The 23,317-nt window shown below is 47.0% G+C and overlaps 1 protein-coding gene across 1 annotated transcript in view; it reads left to right on the plus strand.

Moving 5' to 3' along the window:
• The first annotated feature begins 21,260 nt into the window (after positions 1 to 21,260).
• The window catches only part of NPC1 (NPC intracellular cholesterol transporter 1), a 51,852-nt gene continuing 49,795 nt past the window's right edge, over positions 21,261 to 23,317 (plus strand). The window contains exon 1 of the mRNA XM_084621447.1: positions 21,261 to 21,487. Coding sequence (XP_084477573.1) covers positions 21,404 to 21,487 — 84 coding nt within the window. The 5' untranslated portion in view covers positions 21,261 to 21,403. The remainder of the gene's footprint in view (positions 21,488 to 23,317) is intronic.

A 23,317-nucleotide genomic window follows, 5' to 3' on the forward strand; every position in this document is an offset into this window, starting at 1 on the left:
CTCCGTGCCTCTGAAGGAGGCTGTTTCAAACTCAGATGCCCAGGAGGAAAACAATCAAAGATGCACTGTGTAAGTGCAGATATGCTGCTGCAATTTCTAAGCCTACCTCCCCATGCAATGAAACATCCCTCCTCACAGTGAAAGTGTTATAGTACTTCTGTACACTTAGATAGCCCCTTTCGTCTTCACAGTGTTGCACACACGTATACTAATAGGATTTGTTGATTATTCCAAAGAAGGGACCTGCTTTCTCTTTGTTGCTGGAGAGAGTCAGCATTTATATTAATCACAATAATAGAATCATAGGACTGGAAGGGACCTCGGGAGGTCATCTAACACATTTCCTTGGCTTACTTTCAATTTTTGTAATCTTAGATGAATCATTTCAGGCATGTTTTCAGGGGATCTTGTCCCTGCCTGGTCTCTCTCTCTGTCCAAGAGAGAACAAAGAGAGCACAAACAAAACCTCCCCACCCCAGATTTGAAAGTATCTTCTTTCCCTACTGGTCCTTTTGGTCAGGTGCAAACCAGGTTATTTGAGCTTCTTAACCCCTTACAGCTAAAGATTCAGTACAGCTGCCCAGGAGGGATTTTATGCTACCCTTATCTGTATGTATATGACAGATGGAGATTCTACAACCTCCCTGGGCAATTTATTCCAGTGCTTAACCACCCTGTCAAGAAGTTTTTCCTTTTGTTCAACCTAAATCTCCCTTGCTACAATTTAAACCCATTGCTTCTTGTCCTATTCTCAGAGGTTAAGAACAACAATTTTTCTCCCTCTTCTTTGTAACAACCTTTTATGTACTTGAAAACTGTTATGTCCCCTCTCAGTCTTCTCTTTTTTAGACTAAATAAACCCAATTTTTTCAATCTTCCCTCATAGGTCATAGGTCATGCTTTCTAGACCTTTAATTGTTTTTGTTGCTCTTCTCTGTATTTTCTTCAGTCTGTCCACCTTTTTCCTGAATTGTGGCACCCAGAACTGCACACAATACTCCAGTTGAGGCCTAATCAGCGCGGAGTAGAGTGGAAGAATTACTTCTCGTGTCTTGCTTATGTTGCCGGCACCCAGTGCCGAGAGGCTGAACAACAGCTTGAGTTGGTTCGTTACCCGGTGTGCTGCACCCAATAATCACAACGGGGTGGAGAAGCAGAAAAGTTTATTTGAAGCTTCAAAAAGGTACAGGGAGATTTGAATCTCAAATCCTGTACAACAGAGCAGGAAGTTACACAGGCTTTTATACATCCTTTTTCCCAGCATACTTATCCAATAGCAAGCTGCTCCAAGTATCCATATAGCCAGCCAATCCAGTTCCCAGCTAGTTCCCTGATTCTCTGTATCATTTGTTAAACTATACATAAAGCTGCTTTATTCAGCATTGTTCTTCCATATCTCCCCTGTTTGGCCTTGCTTAGTTTCAGGCAGTCTGACTCTGCAACATACTGTTGCAGATTCTCAGCATAACTGCTGTGTGTGCCTCCAGGCAGGGGGGCCAAGGACACTTGGGCCTAGTACGCAGAGCTGCTGCGAGTGCCTCCAGGCAGGAGGGGGGGCCAAGGACACCGGGGCCTAGTGCGAGGGGGCTTCATCGACACTCGTGGTCTTCCATCCCCTCGAGTTACCTAGTGGCCATGCCCCAGTGTTCCCAACAACTCCCCCCTTTGAGAACACTCAACAGCCTTGGCTCTGAGTTTTCTCACTTGGGCTTGCTACATTGGAGATATTAACTGGACGGCAAGTTACATTTCCAAACCCCTTTTTTTGTGGTAAGATTATTTGTAAGTGTTTCCCTAAAAGGGGAGGAACCATTACACCCACACTGTTGGCCTCCCCTGTTGGTCTTTATCCAATACCCATCAGCCCACTGTGTAATAACACAGGAGCTCTTTCCCACAGGATGCCCATAGGGATCAGATTGGTTTCGGGTAAAACATAACACTCCCTCAGTGAGTACTGCAACTGAATACTCCTGGTCCTGATAGGTGGCTTGCTGTAAAGAGGTCTTGTTCCAGAACGGTGAGTCCGTTCTTTCCTGCTCTTTGGTGGTGGCTAATTCTGCTAGGGTCAAGGGCAGCATGTCAAGGGGCATTCCCGTTTTGGGGGATAGTGGAGTCGGAGCACACACCCAGCAATCAGTCTGGTTTGTTAAAGTAGCAACATGGTGCGCAAGCAAAACAAAGGAGTTATGCTCCCGATATGCACAATTTGGAAATACCAATACAAAGAATAACAATGTTATCCAATTAATTATTACCAGAGTCTTCCCAACCCAGGGTCTCCAATACCTGGGTGGGCCCATTTTAGCATTAAGGTGCCCGCTATTTGTGTCTTTTAAACAGTAGCTTTAGCCCGAGATTGTCACTAGATGAGGAGTCAGCAGGTTGGACGGTCCACTATTCTGCTGACGAGGGGGCGGGTACTGCCTTCAGACGAGAGGGATGGATCCAGTTCTTGTGTCCCTCGATCTTTGCCGCTGTATGGGAGATCAGCAGGACGGTATAGGGTCCTTTCCACTTTTCCTGGAGAGGCTCGTCTTTCCAGGTGCGAACAAGCACAGAGTCACCGGGCTGTAAGGAGTGAACGAGAGAGTCCAAGGGGAGAGGCTGGGAATCCTTGGTATACCTGTGAAGAGACAAGAGAACAGCAGACAGGGAACACATATACTGTGACAAAAAAACATTACCCAACTCCCATTCCCCTGACAGAACCTGGGTGCCATTCATGGGCCATGCCCTTCCAAACATAATTTCAAAGGGACTGAGCCCTAATCTACCCTTTGGGAGAACGCGGATACGGAGTAGGACGAGGGGCAAAGCATCAGGCCATCGCAGTGAGGCTTCTTGGCACACTTTTGAGAGATGCCGTTTAAGGGTCTGATTGGTACGCTCCACTACACCACTGGCTTGCGGTCTCCAGGGCGTATGGAGTTTCCAGGGGATCTGTAAGGCATGTGAGATGCTTTGAATGATTTTTGACGTGAAGTGTGTCCCATTGTCAGATTCCATCCACAGGGGGAGTCCAAAGCGAGGAATGAGCTCCTTAACAAACTTGAGGGCCACTGTCCTGGCAGTGCAGTTACGGCATGGGAAGGCTTCTGGCCATCCGCTGAACCGATCCACTATAACAAGGAGATATTTGAACCCTTGGGTCCGGGGAAACTCAGTAAAGTCTATTTGCCACACTTGTCCGGGGCCCGGAGTGGGTTCTAGGGCAGCTGGTGGCACAGGATGTCCCGGTCGGGAGTTATTCTTTTGGCAGACTAAGCAGTCCGCTTGTACCTGGGCAGCCAGGGGTCGGAGTCCGGAAGTGATAAAGTATTTTCCCATTAGCTGGATAAGTGCTTCCCTGCCAGCATGAGTGGTTTGATGTAGTTTCTGCAGCACTGACCGGATTGGGCCCTTTGGTAAGAGGACCTTCCCTTCTGGGGAATGGAGCCATCCCTCCTTTTCCCGGAGACCGAGTTTGTCAGTTAGCTGTCTCTCCTCCCCAGAGTACTGAGGGGTTGGAGGCTCCCCTACTTATGGGATAAGGGCATGCATATGGGCGTTCTCAGCCTGAGGGGATGGCAGGGTGGCAGCATGCTTAGCCTCTCTATCTGCCCGGGCGTTACCTCTGGCCACATCTTGATCCTCCCTTTGATGGGCTTTACAGTGTACCACCGCCACTTCCGAGGGAAGTTGTACGGCTTCTAGGAGCCGGAGGATTTGGGGCCCGTACTTGACTGGGGAGCCTTGGGCTGTCAGCATTCCCCTTTGCTTCCATAGGCCAGCATGAGCATGCAGCACACCAAAAGCATACTTTGAATCAGTAAAAATGTTGACCCGCTTTCCTTTTGACAGTTCAAGTGCACGGGGTCAGGGCTATTAGTTCGGCCAGCTGGGCAGAGGTCCCAGCAGGCAAACCTTCAGCTTCCACAGTGTCATGGAGGGTCACAACAGCATAACCCGCCCTCCTTTGTCCATTTATTACAGTACTGCTACCATTAGTGTACCACTCATAATCTGCAATTGGGAGGGGTGCATCCTTTAAATCCGGACGGCTGGAGTACTGGACATCTATGATCTCTAAACAGTCATGTTTCTGTTCCTCTGTTTCTGGCAAGAGAGTGGCTGGGTTAAGGGAGGGGCAAGGCTGTAGGGTGACTTCAGAGTTCTCTAACAGCTTAGCCTGGTACCGAGCAATCCGAGCCTGGGTGAGCCAAAGCCCTCCCTTTGCATCCAATAAGGCTCGGACCATATGGGGAGTATAGATTTGCATAACCCCTCCCAATGTTAGCTTCTCGGCTTCCTCAAGCAATAGGGCAGTAGCTGCGACCGCCCGTAAACATGCCGGCCAACCCTTTGCAACCTGATCCAATTGCTTAGAAAAATAAGCCACAGGACGCTTCCATGCTCCTAACAGCTGTGTAAGCACTCCTAGGGCCACCCCCCTTCATTCATGTGCATACAACTGAAACGGCTTAGAGAGATCCGACAGGTCCAGAGCTGGGGCTTCCATCAATTTTCTTTTCAGGATTTTAAATGCCCTGTCAGCCTCTGGGGTCCAATAGAAGGGGTCATGATCTGCTCCTTTTACACAGTCATACAGGGGTTTAGCCCACAGTCCAAACTCTGGGATCCATATCCTGCAAAAGCCTGCCATACCCAGAAATGCCCTGAGCCGCTTACGGTTACTTGGGGTAGGAACTTGACAGATAGATTCCTTTCTTTTTTTTTCGCTTGAACGGTCCCCTTGCCTTAGCTGTAACCTGATCCCTCTTCACCTCAGACAACAGGGTTCTCAGGAGGATATTACAGTCGTCTCAATCGGCTTGTGACTACTGAGGCACCCCTCAAAGACTGAAATAAACCTGCTTGCGTTCGTTGAGAATTCCCCAGCCTGTGTTTTAAAAGCTGCTAAGTCTATTGGATTGAATGGCACATGGATGTAAACTTGCATAGTGGTAGCCTGACGTCCATCTGCCCCTGAGCAAGCCACAACAGTCTCTGTAAGCAAAGGATAGAGTACCACCAAGGGGGCAATCTCTGTAACCCGAGGCATCCTACCCTTATACGGTGGGGGTGTGGGGGCCGAAGGGGACACCGGCTCTGCCATTACAGTGGGGGTGGGGGTCTGGGGAATAACATTAGCTGCTACCGAACCAGTTGGAGTCAGATTACAGCGCTGTAAAATATCTGGTCGAGTACATAAAGTCAGAAACAAATGCGCATACATATGTTCATTCCATTTCCTTGTTCTCTGACAGAACAGGAGTAACTGAAGGATCGTGTTGTAATTAATTGACCCTCCTGGTGGCCACCACTCCTGGTCCTCTAGTTGATATTGAGGCCAGTCAACTGTACAGAATCATTTTAATTGGCTCTTAGTCATCGGATCCGCACCAAATACCTTCCAGTTTGCTAGAATGCACTCTAGGGGCGTACACTGTGCCCTAACCTCTGAGCTCTGTCCCTGCCCCATACCTACAGGGTAACTCTGGGCGTCCCCAGGTTCCAACAGAGCATATAATCCGGATTTTAAAAGGTTCCTACCTTATCCAAGGGACCGGTTCTTCACCGCCGTCCTGTAGCTGCTCCTCCCCCATGTCTAAGGGACCGGTTCTTCACCGCCGTCCACAACTGCTTCTCCACTATATGAGTGCGTTGCACCGTTGTGCCCTCTGGGGTCGATCAAATTGCGTCTCCTCCGAGGCCCCCGATGAACTCACCGGTGCGCGCTGGGCGTCGGTTCTCGCCGCAATCCTCGACCTCCAGGAGGGGTCCGGGCAAGGCTAAATTGCAGCCTCGAGTCCCATCTGGGTCGCCAAAAGCTGTTGCCGGCACCCAGTGCCGAGAGGCTGAACAACAGCTTGAGTTGGTTCGTTACCCGGTGTGCTGCACCCAATAATCACAACGGGGTGGAGAAGCAGAAAAGTTTATTTGAAGCTTCAAAAAGGTACAGGGAGATTTGAATCTCAAATCCTGTACAACAGAGCAGGAAGTTACACAGGCTTTTATACATCCTTTTTCCCAGCATACTTATCCAATAGCAAGCTGCTCCAAGTATCCATATAGCCAGCCAATCCAGTTCCCAGCTAGTTCCCTGCTAGTTCCCTGATTCTCTGTATCATTTGTTAAACTATACATAAAGCTGCTTTATTCAGCATTGTTCTTCCATATCTCCCCTGTTTGGCCTTGCTTAGTTTCAGGCAGTCTGACTCTGCAACATACTGTTGCAGATTCTCAGCATAACTGCTGTGTGTGCCTCCAGGCAGGGGGGCCAAGGACACTTGGGCCTAGTACGCAGAGCTGCTGCGAGTGCCTCCAGGCAGGAGGGGGGGCCAAGGACACCGGGGCCTAGTGCGAGGGGGCTTCATCGACACTCGTGGTCTTCCATCCCCTCGAGTTACCTAGTGGCCATGCCCCAGTGTTCCCAACACTTACAACACTTCCACTAATACATCCCAGAATGACGTTCGCTTTTTTTGCAACAGCGTTATACTGTTGACTCATATTTAGCTTGTGGTCCACTCTGACCCCCCAGATCCTTTTCCACGGTACTGCTTCCGAGGCAGTCATTTCCTATTTTGTATGTGTGCAACTGATTGTTCCTTCCTAAGTGGAGTACTTTATATTTGTCCTTATTGAATTTCATCCTATTTACTATTGTACATTTTGTCTGAGGATTGCAAAGCACTTTACAAACACTATTAGCTTCATAAGCTTCAGAATGTATCTGTGAAGTAGGCAGGGAGATATATATGAATCACTTCATCCACCACTGAATTGCATTCACTTCTGGGAGGATGGAGGTGGGAAGAGAGCAGCAGCTGTTTAACCGCTCACTGCAGCACTACACAACAGTTTAGGCCACACATCAAGGTATACTGTACCCAGCTAGAATAGCAGTGGGAATGAGGGTAGGCAAGTGAATTTAAATTTGGCCAGGACTTCAGGGCTAATACCTTACTCTCATAAAAAGTGCCGTGGGGTCTCTCATAACCACATGTGCTTGGGACCTTGGTTTTACATATCACCCAAAAGACAGCAACTCCGGAAGTACAGTGGCCCTGCTTTGGCCACTACGCAAAGTAAGATTCATGGGGCCCCCTCCAATACCCCTGTCCACCTGTGACCTTTTCAGGCACCTCATGACCTCCCCTCAGCAATGAGTGAGTGCACAGTCTGTTAGAGCATGTGCAAGCTAGGAAGCAGGCCTCAAACACAGTGAGTAAAAAAGGAGGAAAAAATCTCTAGCACCACCCCTTTCAAGCATTAGTGTCAGACCATAGAAGGAAGAGAGGATGAGCATGGAGGAGGGGCTACAAGGCATTGAAAGAGCTGACGTTCCAGACTCAGTACTGTGCTGTCGGGGCCCATGGACACAAAGCTCTCTGTGACCACATCAACTTAAGCCCACCACCACAATGCCACCAGTAATGTGCTAGGGGACATGTTTGGTAATGACACGGGGAACAGTTACACTGATTGAATCATAGCACCACCACTTCTTGCAGCACCTAGGTCTTCCTTGGAGGTCACCTAGCCAAGTACTGGCCCCGCCCAACCCTGTTTAGCTTATGAGAGCTGAAAGGAGCAGAGCACATGGTGGTACAGCTGCAGGCCATAGTAAATGCACTTTATGAACTACAGTGCTAATTTGCCTCAGAATCAGGGCCTAATTGCAAGAATAATCTAGCTTTCTTTACTCATCCAATCATAATGAATATTGTGGCACTTTCCTTTTAATTAAATTGTCCTTTTCACAGGTTTCATTTCCCCTTTAAAAAAGTCACAGCTATAGTGAAAAGAAAAGGAGTACTTGTGGCACCTTAGAGACTAACCAATTTATTTGAGCATAAGCTTTCGTGAGCTACAGCTCACTTCATCGGATGCATGCAGCTGTAGCTCACGAAAGCTTATGCTCAAATAAATTGGTTAGTCTCTAAGGTGCCACAAGTCCTCCTTTTCTTTTTGCGAATACAGACTAACACGGCTGTTACTCTGAAACAGCTATAGTGGTAACTCATGATTCAGCCCACAGATCTGCAACCACAAACTGGCCCTCAGTTAACACAGGTAATTCATTACAAATGCCCAAAATACGAAGGGCCATCTTGATCTCTGGGGAAACCCTACTAACTTAAATGATAAATTTGGTCCATCTCGTTTTGCAAAGGCCTTTCTATATGTTTTGTGTAGTGCACAAAATTTGTTTTGAATAAAAGGTCTTAAACAGCTGGGCCATGATGCTTGGATTAAAAAAAGAGCACATGACAAATGTGATTCCCAAGTATCAGGGTCTTTTGAGGTGCAGATAGTTAATTTACACATATAAATTCCCCCACGTGGATCAACAAATAAATAACCCTAATTAGGCCAGATTCAATGAAGTCCCATTAACTTCTACTGGGTTGCACAAGAAAATAAGCAGCACAGAAATAGGTCCATAAGCATTATATTTAAAATTAACATGGGAAAGGAATAAAATAGCTTTAAAAATGTTTGTTTGGAATCCTTGTTTTACTGTAGTGTTGCACTACATTAGGCATTGGTACTGTATTTATACATAACACACACATGAACAACCCCAAAGACTGCACGAGGCTCTGGTTTTCAGCAGGGTGCACACGTAGAGATAAATGGAGCTGTACCTTCTGATCACATCTCTGAATTTGGTCCATAGAGTTTTGTTACAATTTAAATTCTTTTCTGAATTCCACTGTTCTCTTTGACCTACAGTGCTGTATATTTTATAAAAACCTATGCACATTTATGTTATTCAATGAACTATAACGATGCTACACTAGGTATATTGCTTTGTTAGGGCACACTTTTCCATGCCATCATTCAAATTAAAATGACTATGCTACTCAGCTTCCTTTTACTGTTTTTATAGTTCAGGGGTTATTTGCTGTCCTCCTGTGTATGTTTGTTTCCATATGTAATAGCAGTGTACAGTTTGTATATGAATAAGCTTAAACAGTTATAGAATACAGTAAGTGATTTTCTAGGTCCTGTTTTTCTTAACACCATTCTGCTCCAGCCAGTTCATTATACCTTCAGTATTTTTCAAGCATCTGGAGATGAATTAGGCACTCCATAAAACTAGTAAAGGCAATGTTCCCGCCCTGAAGAGCATGCAGACTAAATTCAGTATGACAAACCAAGGGGCTGATCTAAAGATCATTGAAAGACCCCATTGACTTTAATGTCTTTTGGATCAGGTCCCAAATGAGGGAGAGGAAAGAAAAATAAATGTGAATAAGCTCACACTGCTACTCGGTAAGTCATACACACCACACGTGCTGACTTTCCATTGTGCTTGGGGGGGGGGGAGTGGGGTGCTCGACCCCAGCTCTGCCCCAGGCCCTTGCCCCACTCCACCCCTTCCCTCAAGGCCACACCCCCGCCCTATCTCCACCCCTCCTCCACCCCCACCCTGCCTCTTCCCACCCTGTTCTACCCCCTTCCCTGTGCGCGCAACATCCTCACTCCTCCTCCCTCCCCACCCAGCCTCCTGCATGCCACAAAACAGCTGATTGCGGCAGGTGGGAGGTGCAGGGAGGGACGGGGAAGTGCCGATTGCTGGGGCCCGCCAGTGGGCAGGAGGCACTGGGAGGCGGGGGAGGTGCTGATAGGGGGGCTGCCGGTTGGTGCTCAGCACCCACCATTTTTTCCCCGTGGAGTTGGTGCCTATGATATACATATCTTGGTGGTTCTGCTCCTTTTTTTAAAAAATGAAACAAAGTTTTGCACTGATCTCTCCCATTTCAATTCAAAGAAATGCCTACACCCTATTGCTATGCATACTGTTGTATTCAGTGGATTTTGACCTGTGACAAAGTTCCTCCTCTGCCTTGGTGGGTCCTGCACTTATTGGCAGATTTGCTCGCCTCAGAGGTTCACGGCAGCCCTCAGTTTGGCCACTTTCGTGGTTCAGATCTGCCGTTCACTCAGCCTCATCACTGGCCAGCATGGGGAAAAGGAAGAAGAACAATCCCCGCAGTCTCTGCTGATCCACCTAGTGGATCGGGGAACAGGCCAGAGACCTTCCCCTCTAGTGGAACCCACAGTCAAATTCAACTCCTCCGGTATCAAGTAGGGAGTTGGGGGGATGGAGGGAACCTGGGCCCGCCCTCTACTCCTGGTTTCAGCCCAGGGCCCTGTGGATTGCAGCTGTCTACAGTGGCTCTTGTAACAGCTGCGTGACAACTACAACTCCCTGGGCTACTTCCCCATGGCCTCCTCCCAACACCTTCTTTATTGTCACCACAGGACCTTCCTCTTGATGTCTGATAATGCTTGTACTTCTCAGTCTTCCAATAGTACACCTTCTCACTCTCAGCTCCTCACATGCACACCACAAACTGAAGTGAGCTCCGTTTTAAAACCCAGGTGCCCTGATTAGCCTGCCTGTCTTAATTGATTCTAGGAGTTTCTTGATTGGCTGCAGGTGTTCTAATCAGCCTGTCTGCCTTAACTGTTTCCAGAAAGTTCCTGATGGTTCTGGAACCTTCCCTGTTACCTTATCCAGAGAAAAGGGACCTACTTAACCTGGGGCTAATATATCTGCCTTCTATCACTTTCCTGTACTTGGTGTTCCCGTCCTGTTCCCTTCGTTTGACCCTTTGACCACACTCCTGTCCCTGTTATTTCATTAGTTGTCCTGCGGATTTATTTAGTATCCAGGTCCTGTGGATCCCCCTCTTAGGCTGGGGGGGAATCCTTTAGCAGTGGACGGGCTTCGCCCGCCCACTTCCCGGATCCCAATAGGATTACTCTCCTATAGCCATCTGGCCCGACCCTGTCACAGTATTTTAATTTTTCTTTACTCTTCAGGATTCTTTCTCCTACTGTAGCTACCCCTTCCAACACTTCAGTTGCTCCTTCATGATGAACTGTGTCCCAGCAGTAAAATCAGTATGTGATGCACCCTAATTCTGATCAGCATCACTCATCGACTTTTTGGGCTTAAATAGGTAGACTTCTAAAAATGAATACAGGTTTCTGGTGTTCTTCCACAGTTATACTGTATCACACAGTGTTTACACTTTGCTGCCAAATGTTAGTCTCCAAACATCAAAGATGAAAGGCAAACTGAAATACTTCCCTTAAGAACTTTTATTTACTCTTCTGTTGCTAAAGTGGAATTTTGTGGTCCATGTGACAGATGTGACATATGGAATATTCCAAGACTATTATATCAACTTTATAAGTGTTTTATGGATCTTTATGGGTTGGCTAGTGATTGTATTACTGACTAAGGTCGCTAAGGGCTAATTAATGCAAATCATTAATGCAGGTAACATGTCTGTGGAAGGTTCACTCCCTGGGGGAAATAACATATATGGGTTTCACTTAGTTTAGGATGCCTGGAAAACAAAGAACAGTGAAGTGTATAAAGTGATCACCTTGATCTGAGAAAAGGGCCACACGCTTTCCAAGAAATGACAAGTATGAACTTGTGACCAAGAGTGACAGACCCTGTGGAAAGGGTCTGATGTACTTTGAAATCTGCTAGGGTCTCCATGTGGAAGTTGGTGACCCCTTGTAAGCTAGGCATGCATAGAAACATGTTTTTTTAAGATATATTTTCTCTATAATGCTTCTGTTCTGAATAAGTAATACTTTGCTTTGTGAATTCTTGTTGCTCACTGGTTGACCCTCTCATTGCCCTGAGAGCACAGGATGGAAGTTGCTGAACTAAAGTCAGACTTGTGATAGTCACAGTGAACTTCAGGAGTCTGCAGCATAAATCCACCCTCTCCCCCACAGTGTGATTCCTCCCTGAGAGAGGTCTCAGGCTTCTCACCATCACCTAAGTGGAGTACCTAAAGGAGACCACAAAGGGGTCAAAAATGCAGTTACCTGGTAACTGTGACACTCAGTAATTGTTTTATTTTCTTCACAAACATTTACAAATCAAAGCTGATTACAATATCTCTATCCTTTTGCTATGTTCTGACTGATCTTACGACTCTCCCTCTCCATATCCAAGGAAGACAGTGGGTTGAAGATGACAAGCAAAATTCCTTTCAGTGAAGAATTCTCTAGGGGCGTGTTTTTCACAAAACCAAGCCTCCTTCAGGAAAATGAAACCAGTTATGCCCCTTTCCCAACCCTGCCATGTGCTAAAGGCCTACACATCTTCATTTATAAAAACTGTATGCTTTCTTGCCCCAGCTAACCCTTCATGCCAAACACTGATGTAGCAAAAAAATCACTTTCCTGTACTTGGTGTCCCCGTCCGGTTCCCTTCATTTGACCCTTTGACCACACTCCTGTTCCTGTTATTTCATTAGTTGTCCCCCAGATTTATTTGGTGTCCAGGTCCTGCGGATCCCCTTCTTAGGCTTGGGGGGGGGAATCCTTTAGCAGTGGATCCACTTCCTAGATCCCAATAGAATCACTTTCCTGTAGCCATCTGGCCTGACCCTGTCACAGACCCTTATAAAAGACAGTCTAAATTGCCTTTGTGTGTGATGCTCCAAGCTTTTTGTCCTATTACAGCAGTTGTCTATTGGAATGAATTGTGTTTTCTAGAGATTGCATGCATCCTTATCAAATATTTCTACAGGAGCAGTGAAATAAAGAAGACTTAAAAAGCTCAAGCTATTTAGTTTATCCCAGAAAAAGTTGAGGTGACTTATTTGTGGTTTATAAGTACCTACATAGGGAAAAGATTTCTGATAACAGAGGGCTAGTTAATCTAGCAGACAAGGGCATAACAAAATCCATTGGCTGGAAACTGAAGCTAGACAAATTCAGACTAGAAATAAGTTGTTAACCATTGGAATAATTTACCTAGGGAAGTGGTAGATTCTTCATCACTTGAAATCTTGAAATTAAGATTAGATTTCTTTCTAAAAGGTATGCTCTAACTCAACTAGAAATTATGGATGTGATGCAGAAATCACTTGGTGACCTTCAATGGCTTGTATTATACAGGAGGTAAGACTAGATGATCACAATGATCTCTTCTGGCCTTAAAATCTATTGAATCAATAGCAGTTTCTGATTTGCCAATCTAAAGAATTAAAGAGACCATAAAATTGGTATAAAAACCACAAGTCCAGTCATAGTGTGAGAGCACTGCTAGATCAGGAAAGAGCAGGGAAATCACCTACTTTTCAAAGCACATCCTTTTCATTGTGCTCCCATGGACTGGGAGCAAACTGAAGGGATTCCTGGAGTTGTTAGCCATTCACAGGTATTGGCAAGGGTTCAGTATGAATTTCCTCAAATGTTCAATGCTTGTGAATTGTGTCAGTTTGACAGCACTTCAGACTGAAGTTCTTTATCCACAGAATGTGTACAATATGGGCAGCAGAAGTGCAGAATTGCCTTAGTCAAACTCTGATGAAGTGGTGAAAAATTATACTACTACTTCCACTACATTGCTTTTCTATGGTGCTTTCCTTCTGAGAACCCCTCAGAGCTTTATAGATTTTAGGCCAAATGACATCACTGTGAAAAAGGAAACTAGCTGCAGTTTACAGATGAAATTGTAGCAGAGAGGTTGTGATTTGCTTGGATCACACAACAGGTTTGTAGCAGACTTGGAAGAGAACCTATATCTTTCAACTCTGTAGGCTTTGTCTACACTACACTACACAGCTTTTAGCGACACCACCGTGTCGCTAAAAGTCGGGGGTGGAAGTATTTTGCAGACAAATACTTCCACCCCCTACAAGTGGGGTACATGTTGTCGAGAGCGCTCCTGCCGACAACAAGCCGTTTACACTACCACTTGCTGTGGCAAAACTTTTGTCTTTTGGGGGTAGCAGTGTAGACAAAGCTTCAGTCACTACTAGAAAATGGTTCCCACCCACGTTTTACTACAGCTGATCCCATTCCAGTGACCTCAGTGACAGACACAGATAAGACATGATTAAAAATTACAACAGGGCCTGCAATCGTTAGATAAGGGCAGTACACAGGTGAAACAGCCACAGAAATGTGCAGAGACAGATATGGTGATCAAAGACACTTTGTAGCATTAGATGCACCAGCACTGGGCAAATGGTGTATACATTTCTGCATAGGCTGAGGCAAACTAGGGAGGTGAAGGTATTTCAGTGCCTAAATGCATTGGCCCAGATCATCAGAGGAATTTAGGTATCTTTGAGGATTTGGTCCATTATGTCTTCTTATACAACCAGGTGATTGCTAGCAGCATCAAACAGATAATAGGCTCTCTCTTCTATAATATATGGCTTGTTGCTTCCAGCTAGGAACTTGGAAGCTAACAGCACTTGACAAAAGTATTAAGTACACTGAGGAAAGAGTAACAAAAGGTGTAACCCTTCCATACGGATGAAGAAGGTTAACACAGACAAGGCTACAAAAGGAATGTGTACAGAACCAACTAGCAAACACCAATTTTCTCAGGATTGGCAGCATTATTCTGATTAAATATGAAAATCAGCCTTGGAATATGCTGTACCTGTTTGGATTTACTGTAGTAGGAGGTGGGTGTGACATTAGTTGAAACCTACTAACTCACTTGTTGCATCTTGTCTGAAATTACAAGATCTCCAGGGAGAGAACATGCCTTCCTGTCTGTTTGTAGAAGCCTAGCACAATGTAGTCCCCAGTTCCTTCCTTGTGTCAGGATCCTGAACTCGACCATCTCATGGTCACTGCCTCCCAGATTCCCATCCACTTTTGCTTCCCCTACTAATTCTTCCCGGTTTGTGAGCAGCCGGTCAAGAAGAGCTCCGCCCCTAGTTGGTTCCTCCAGCACTTGCACCAGGAAATTGTCCCCTACAGTTTCCAAAAACTTCCTGGATTGTCTGTGCACCGCTGTACTGCTCTCCCAGCAGATATCAGGATGATTGAAGTCGCCCTTGAGAACCAGGGCGTGCGATCTATTAGCTTCTGCGAGTTGCCGGAAGAAAGCCTCGTCCACTTCATCCCCCTGGTCCGGTGGTCTATAGCAGACTCCCACCACGACATCACCCTTGTTGCTCACACTTCTAAACTTAATTCAGAGACTCTCAGGTTTTTCTGCAGTTTCATACTTGAGCTCTGAGCAGTCATACTGCTCCCTTACATACAGTGCAACTCCCCCACCTTTTCTGGCCTCCCTGTCCTTCTTGAACAGTTTATACCCATCCATGACAGTACTCCAGTCATGCTAGTTATCCCACCAAGTCTCTGTTATTCCAATCACATCATAATTCCCTGATTTTGCCAGGACCTCCAGTTCTCCCTGCTTGTTTCCCAGGCTTTGTGCATTTGTATATAGGCACTTGAGATAACCCGCTGATCGCCCCTCATTCTCAGTATGAGGCAGGAGCCCTCCCCTCTCACACACTCCTGCTCGTGCTTCCTCCCGGTATCCAGCTTCCCCACTTACCTCAGGGCTTTGGTCTTCTTCCCCCGGTGAACCTAGTTTAAAGCCCTCCTCACTAGGTTAGCCAGCCTGATCGCGAAGATGCTCTTCCCTCTCTTCGTTAGGTGGAGCCCATCTCTGCCTAGCACTCCTCCTTCTTGGAACACCATCCCATGGTCGAAGAATCCAAAGCCTTCTCTCTGACACCAAAGCCTTCTCTCTGACACCACCTGTGTAGCCATTCATTGACTTCCACGATTCGACGATCCCTACCCCGGCCTTTTCCTTCCACGGGGAGGATGGACGAGAACACCACTTGTGCCTCATACTCCTTTATCCTCCTTCCCAGAGCCACGTAATCTGCAGTGATCCGCTCAAGGTCATTCTTGGCAGTATCATTGGTGCCCACAAAAAAGAGGCTTACAAGAAGTGGAAGATTGGACAAATGACCAGGGATGAGTATATAAATATTGCTTGGACATGTAGGAATGAAATCAGGAAGGCTAAATCACACCTGGAGTTGCAGCTAGCGAGGGATGTTAAGAGTAACAAGAAGGGTTTCTTCAGGTATGTTGGCAACAAGAAGAAAGCCAAGTAAAGTGTGGGCCCCTTACTGAATGAGGGAGGCAACTTAGTGACAGAGAATGTGGAAAAAGCTAATGTACTCAATGCTTTTTTTGCCTCTGTCTTCACGAACAAGGTCAGCTCCCAGACTGCTGCACTGGGCAGCACAGCATGGGGAGGAGGTGGCCAGCCCTCTGTGAAGGAAGAAGTGGTTTGGGACTATTTAGAAAAACTGGACATGCACAAGTCCATGGGGCCGGATGCGTTGCATCTGAGAGTGCTAAAGGAATTGGCGGATGTGATTGCAGAGCCATTGGCCATTATCTTTGAAAACTCATGGCGATCGGGGGAAGTCCCGGAAGACTGGAAAAAGGCTTATGTAGTGCCCATCTTTTAAAAAGGGAAGAAGGAGGCTCCTGGGAACTACAGGCTGGTCAGCCTCACCTCAGTCCCCGGAAAAATCATGGAGCATGTCCTCAAGGAATCAATTCTGAAGCACTTAGAGGAGAGGAAAGTGATTAGGAACAGTCAGCATGGATTCACCAAGGGCAAGTCATGCCTGACTAATCTAATTGCCTTCTATGATGAGATAACTGGTTCTGTGGATGAAGGGAAAGCAGTGGACGTATTGTTTTTCGACTTTAGCAAAGCTTTTGACACGGTCTCCCACAGTATTCTTGTCAGCAAGTTAAAGTATGGGCTGGATGGATGCACTACAAGGTGGGTAGAAAGTTGGCTAGATTGTCAGGCTCAACAGGTAGTGATCAATGGCTCCATGTCTAGTTGGCAGCTGGTATCTAGCGGAGTGCCCCAAGGGTCGGTCCTGGGGCCGGTTTTGTTCAATATCTTCATTAATGATCTGGACGATGGTGTGGATTGCACCCTCAGCAGGTTCGCGGATGACACTAAACTGGGAGGAGTGGTAGATACGCTGGAGGGTAGGGATAGGATACAGAGGGACCTAGACAAATTGGAGGATTGGGCCAAAAGAAATCTGATGAGGTTCAACAAGGACAAGTGCAGAGTCCTGCACTTAGGACGGAAGAATCCAATGCACCGCTAGAGACTAGGGACCGAATGGCTAGGCAGCAATTCTGCAGAGAAGGACCTAGGGGTGACAGTGGACGAGAAGCTGGATATGAGTCAACAGTGTGCCCTTGTTGCCAAGAAGGCCAATGGCATTTTGGGGTGTATAAGGAGGGGCATTGCTAGCAGATCGAGGGACATGATCGTTCCCCTCTATTCGACATTGGTGAGGCCTCATCTGGAGTACTGTGTCCAGTTTTGGGCCCCACACTACAAGAACGATGTGGAGAAATTGTAGAGAGTCCAGCGAAGGGCAACAAAAATTATTAGGGGTCTGGAACACATGACTTATGAGGAGAGGCTGAGGGAACTGGGATTGTTTAGTCTACGGAAGAGAAGAATGAGGGGTGATTTGATAGCTGCTTTAAACTACCTGAAAGGTGGATCCAAAGAGGATGGCTCTAGACTATTCTCAGTGATAGCAGATGACAGGACAAGGAGTAATGGTCTCAAGTTGCAGTGGGGGAGATTTAGGTTGGATATTAGGAAAAACTTTTTCCCTAGGAGGGTGGTGAAACACTGGAATGCGTTACCTAGGGAGGTGGTGGAATCCCCTTCCTTAGAAGTTTTTAAGGTCAGGCTTGACAAAGCCCTGGCTGGGATGATTTAGTTGGGATTGGTCCTGCTCTGGGCAGGGGGTTGGACTAGATGACGTCCAGAGGTCCCTTCCAACTCTATGATTCTATGATCCTACTGAGGCCTTTGGGTGCTGTTGCAATACAAATCACAAATGGTAATATTGATAATAAATTACTGGAAAAACCAGAAATTTAACTGACATTGTTACACAGATCTCAGGGGTGCTGGAACATTTTTTGTAGTGAGGGTGCTGAGAGCCATTGAACCAAACTTTAAACCCGCTATATAATGGAAACCCCTTCAAGACCGGGGGTGCGGCACTGCTAGTTCCAGCACCTATGACAGATCAATGTGAAATGATTATGTACTGCCTTTTCAGCTGTGCATGCAGATCTTCTTTAGCTGATTCCACTTTTGAAACTTCAGGGAAGCAGTTGTGGTTTTTGTGGGAACTGTAGACTCAGTTATGTGTCTGTATAGGCCAAGCCACAATAGAAAAGGGAAGGAGTTGCATGGCCCAAGAGGTAGCACCTAGACACATTATGTCTTTGCAAAGTATAGTGCTGTTTGGGCTCTGGAAGGAGCGTGATGGGTGGTGGCACTTGTTACTTGTTACTGTCAACATGGGTAGACAACTTTCCTCTTGGCATAGCCATGCCTGCACACAGTGAGGACTGGGCCGTGGTCCCACCTCCTCTTTGGTCACAAGAGTCCCCTCTGGGCCACTAATACTGTTGATAAAATGGGGGCTTATACTTTTAGCATTTATAAACAGCAATTCATCTTTTCACCAACAGATAGTGATGGTTAGGTTACCAAGCTTTAGGCAAGTTATGTTGTAGACTAGAGGGTATCATTTATATAATAAATGTTTGCACAAGACAGCAGTTGCTGAATGAACCATGGACTATGAGTGTCTGTGTGGGTATGTCTCACTCTCTGTTTATTCAGTCTGTTTCCTTAGAATCACATTACAAATACATTAGCAGATTGGATACTCCTTCCCAAACCAGAGATTATAACATGGATCAGGCCACTTGAGGTCAGCAGTTTGTACATGAGCATGTGTCACCTATGTAAACGAAAGTATGTGGGCCAGTGAAATCAACAGGGTTACACTAAGAATTAATTTGGTAGCACATGATTTCATCTACTTCATTTCAGAAGATAGTGTTAAACCATATTGTTTGTATTAACATAGCAGTGATCCATCTTGCACAGGGTTGAGATTAAAATATTAAAAAAATTAAAAATCCTGTCCAAAGTAATGTTTTTGAAACTATTTAGCTGTTTGTAATGTACAACATATAACTTACACTAACTTGCAGATTTATAGAATAAGTGCATTAGCTAGATACCTAATAATACAATTTATACAGAATTTTTCATCCTGACGGGTCTCAAATCACTTTACAAATTTATCAAACCAATATACAAAGTATACACAGTAGATTATAGACTCAGCCAAAGTAAAAAGAGTTCTAAGTCATGGACAGGTTGGTTACTGGTGAGCAGATGGAGTCAAGTAATCCTCAATTAAAATAGAGTGTAGTGCTGGCTCTCTCTAAACTCAGGCTGTTTTCCTATAGGTTTGCTGCTCTTTTCAGGACATGCCTCTACTAGAAAAAATGTCATAAAACATGTGGGACAAGGTGTTTACACTGGGAAAGTGGCTAGTATGCATTTTGGACTGCAAAATGAGTCATGGAATTTTTTAAATAAAAATTAAAAATTTCTAATGAATTTGTTAGTCTCTAAGGTGCCACAAGTACTCCTTTTCTTTTTGCAGATACAGACTAACATGGCTGCTACTCTGAAACATGGAATTTTTTGTTTATGTTCCATGTTTTATTTTTAATGCTTGAATAGGATACTCTGAATCACTTATCTGTGTCCCTCACTGGCTAGTCTCTAAGTAGGCTGATTGCAGTTTTGTGATGCCCATAAATTGGCAAATTTAGACCACTTCACCGCAATGTCCTGTTTCTGCTGTCTAGCATCTGAAAAACACTTCTGTGCCCCACAAAAGGAAGAAGCAGCTTTTAAAATGCTTTAATTCATAAAAAAGATGTCCAAGCCTTAAAATGTTATGAACTAATGAATAACACCATCATGATAAACTTAGCACTTTTCTGCAGCTTCTAGAGGGCTAATGCTAGAAACACTTATACAGGTGAGCAGATCCATAAAGTCAATGAGACTACTCACATGCATAAATGTAAGCACACATATAAGCTTTTGCAGCATCAGGGCCTACCAGAACACTTTCAGGTCAGATAAAAACCGTTGTGCTGTCACAATGAAAATAACTGAGATTGCAAAAAAGAAACACAGGATCTGTTACAGCAATGCTTACATTTTTAAGGAGGGATTTAATGATAGCCTCCTACTATTCAGGGTGACAAAGTGGGTGAGGTAATCTCTTTTATTGGACCACCTTCTGTTGGTGAGTCAAGCTTTCGAGCTACACAGAGCTCTTCTTCAGGTCTAGGAGAGTACTCAGAGGGTATGTCTACACTGGGATAAAAGCTCTGTGGCATGGCTGTGGCTGGCCCAGGTCAGCTGACTCAGGCCTGCAGGGCTTGGGCTGTGGTGGTAAAAATTGCTGTGTTGAAGTTTGCTCTTGGGCTGGAGCCAGTGTTCTGGGACCCTCACCCTTGCACAGTCCCAGAGCTCACACTCCAGCCAAAGCCCAAACATCTACACAGCAAATTTTCAGTCCCAGAGCACTAGCCTCAGGAGCCTGAGTCAGCTGGCCTGGGGGCAGCTGTGAGTTTTTTCTCCCCTTGTAAACATATCCAGTGTCACAGCTAAATACAAGGAGCTGCTGCATTACTGTGGCTCTTTGGCAATATACACTGGTAAATTCTGGCTCCTTCTCAGGCTCAGGTTGGCCACCCCTGCTCTAAGCCAACGGGAGAGAGCTCTCCCACTGGATTAATAACTCTACTTCTGTAAAAAGTGGCAGCAGCTGTGTTGGCAGCAGAAGCTCTCCCGTTGACACACTGCTGTCTACACAGGAGTTAAGGTTGGTATAACCACGTCGCTCAGGAGTGTGGACTTTTCACACCCCCTGAGCGACAGTTATACCCAAGTAAGTATGTAGTGTAGACCAAGCCTACGTTTGTGCTCACAAATCAGGCAATCAGTACAAAGCAGCCCACAGTGCAAATTTTGGATCCAAACTCTGAGATTTTCAGCTAGCCAGTGCAGGGCCCAGCCGTAAGACTGGGATCTGCCTTCACCCGCATCTCAGGGGTGTTTGGGTTCGTGGTTCTGTTCCAAGCCCTCCCTTCGAAACTGCCTCATCTGCTACCGCAAAAGCTCTGCTCCTGGTGGGCCCTGTACGCAGCTGGGCTAAGGGGGCCCTTTTGAACAAGCTGCCACCAGCCGAACCCCAGGGGATGCCACTGCCAGGCCCCGCGCCGTGGCGAACGCTCCCCTCCCTCGCCCGCCAACGGCCCCCAGGCCTCTCCCTGGGGTGACTGGCAGCCCCTGGCTCGCGCGGCCCGTGACAGGCCCGTGACAGGCCCCAGGGGGGCAGATCGGCGGGCGGGCCCGGCGGTGGCGTGACAGGCTGCGGCGCCTCCCCCAGCGCAGGAAAAGGCGGGGTCGCGGCCCGGCCAGGACGGGGAGGAGGCGGAGCCGCAGCGCCAGGGCGGTTGTGGCAGAGGCGGGCAGAAGCGGAGACGTTGTCGCCTCCAGCCACTCGCAGGGAGCCCCGCGGCGTCCGGCCCCGCCCAGCACCGGGGGGAGCGGCCCGGCCCGGCCCGACTGCCGGCGCCCCGACAAGCCACGAGAGCGGCAGGCAGCAGCGGCCCCCCAGGAGAGAGACACCCCGCGGGCCCCGGCATGAGGAGCGAGCAGCGCAGCCCCAGGCGGGGCCTCTGTAGCCTGAGCCTGCTCGCCTGGCTGCTGGTGCTGCCCCCGGCGCTGGTGAGCGAGGGGCCTCCCCGGCCGGGGCGACCCCCTTGGCCAGGGGCGGAAGGGTGGCGCGGCGGAGGGCTCCGGGCTCCCCTCTGCCCTGGGTCCCGCCCTCTGCTGGAGTCTCGGGGCGCAGACTGGGGGGGGGCGCAGGAAGGGCCCCCCCGGGGTGGAAGCGGTTGGACTTGGGGCTGTTACGCTGGGAGCTGTTGGCGGTTGTGCCTCTGCTTGTGTTGGCTTCTCCTTCCCCATCCTGTGACCGGGCTGAGCCGGCGGCTGTGGCTCCGGTGGGCTCTCTGCTCCCACACGTGCGGCAGAGGCTCTCCCCTGTGGCAATCCGCGCGGCCCCGCTGGGCGGTAGAAAAGTAGCAGTAATTTCTTGTTTCTTGGAAAACGCCCGGGCTCGGCCGCGGCTTCGCGGGGTGGTGCCGGGCCACGCATGGAGGGAATGGAGGCAGGAGACACGACTTCACTGGGGAAGAGAGAGACCTGATGGCTTTCATCTGAGCTCGTGTTGGAGCAGATTATTTCTTTTCTTTTCTTTTCCGAGTCCCAGCCCCTCAAAAATCTGCCGGTCTGCAAACGCAGATCTCATGACTGAACTAGTTTTTTTGGTAAACATCATTTTTATTTAAAAGGTATTGCCAAATTAAAACGTTAAAAGTGGACACTTTTGTTCCCCTGCTAATCTTTTGTGGTTTTATAGTCATATTTTCCCTCCCTTGCTAAGAGTTTCCTTTACTTGTTACCCTGTGGAAGTCTCACAACAGGAGAGGCTGACTCTCCATACTAGAAGAACACTGAAACTGACTGTGCTCCAAGCTTGCATTGCAAACATTTATGCACTGTTAGTCCCATTGATTTAATTGGACTTGACTGCAGCTTTAATGTTTTGGGCCCTTGTTCTGCAAACACTTTACAACCATGAGTTGTCATAAAGATAATCATGTGTAAGTATTTGCAAAATCAAGGCCTGAATTTACAGTGTTCTTGGGAACCATGTAAATATCTTCTGTCACAGAAGATAGATTTAGTAACTTGCCCTCAACATCTCATCACTTCCAACCAGACATACTAGTACTTAGTATATAATAATTCAGGGGTTCTCAAACTTCATTGCACCGTGACTGTCTTCTGACAACAAAAATTACTACACGGCCCCAGGACGGGGGACGGAAGCCTGAGCCCCGCCATCCCAGGTGCAGGGTGAGGGTAAAGCCGAAGCCTGACCCCACCACTCTGGGTGGGGGGCTCAAAGCTGAAGCCCAAGGGCTTCAGCCCAAGGCAGGGGGCCTGTAACCTGAGCCACACTGCCCTGGGTTGAAGCCAACCCTGGTGACCCCCGTTAAAACAGGGTCATGACCCACTTTGGAATCAGGAACTGCTGTAATAATATATAATACCTAGCACTTTTCATAAGTAAATTTCAAAGTGCTTCACGGTTATTTATATATTTATCCTCAACATCCCTGTTAGGTAGGGAAGTACCTTAATTTTTACTGAAGAGGAACTGAGGCACAGAGAGGCTAAGCGATTTGCCTGAGGTCTCGCAAGAAATATGTGGTGGAGCAACGTATTGACCCTCTAGATCTTCTAGGTCCTAAGCTACTGCTCTAATCACTGGACCATCTTTTCTCTGTTGGTGTGTGTGTGTTTATATCTATCTCCTGATAATTCATTCTACCAAATCCTATTGTAAAATTTCTATATGGGGGTCCAATGTGAACTTCTTAAACTGAACAATCTCTTGGGGAGCCTAAGGCAAACCTTAGCAGCAGTACAACATAATTAAGTTCAGAATATCTCAGTGTAAAAGATGTATAAAAATATACTGTTTTACAC

Source organism: Lepidochelys olivacea (assembly GCF_965140295.1).
Source record: "Lepidochelys olivacea isolate rLepOli2 genome assembly, chromosome: 2".
In the NCBI taxonomy this organism is placed as follows: Eukaryota; Metazoa; Chordata; order Testudines; family Cheloniidae; genus Lepidochelys; species Lepidochelys olivacea.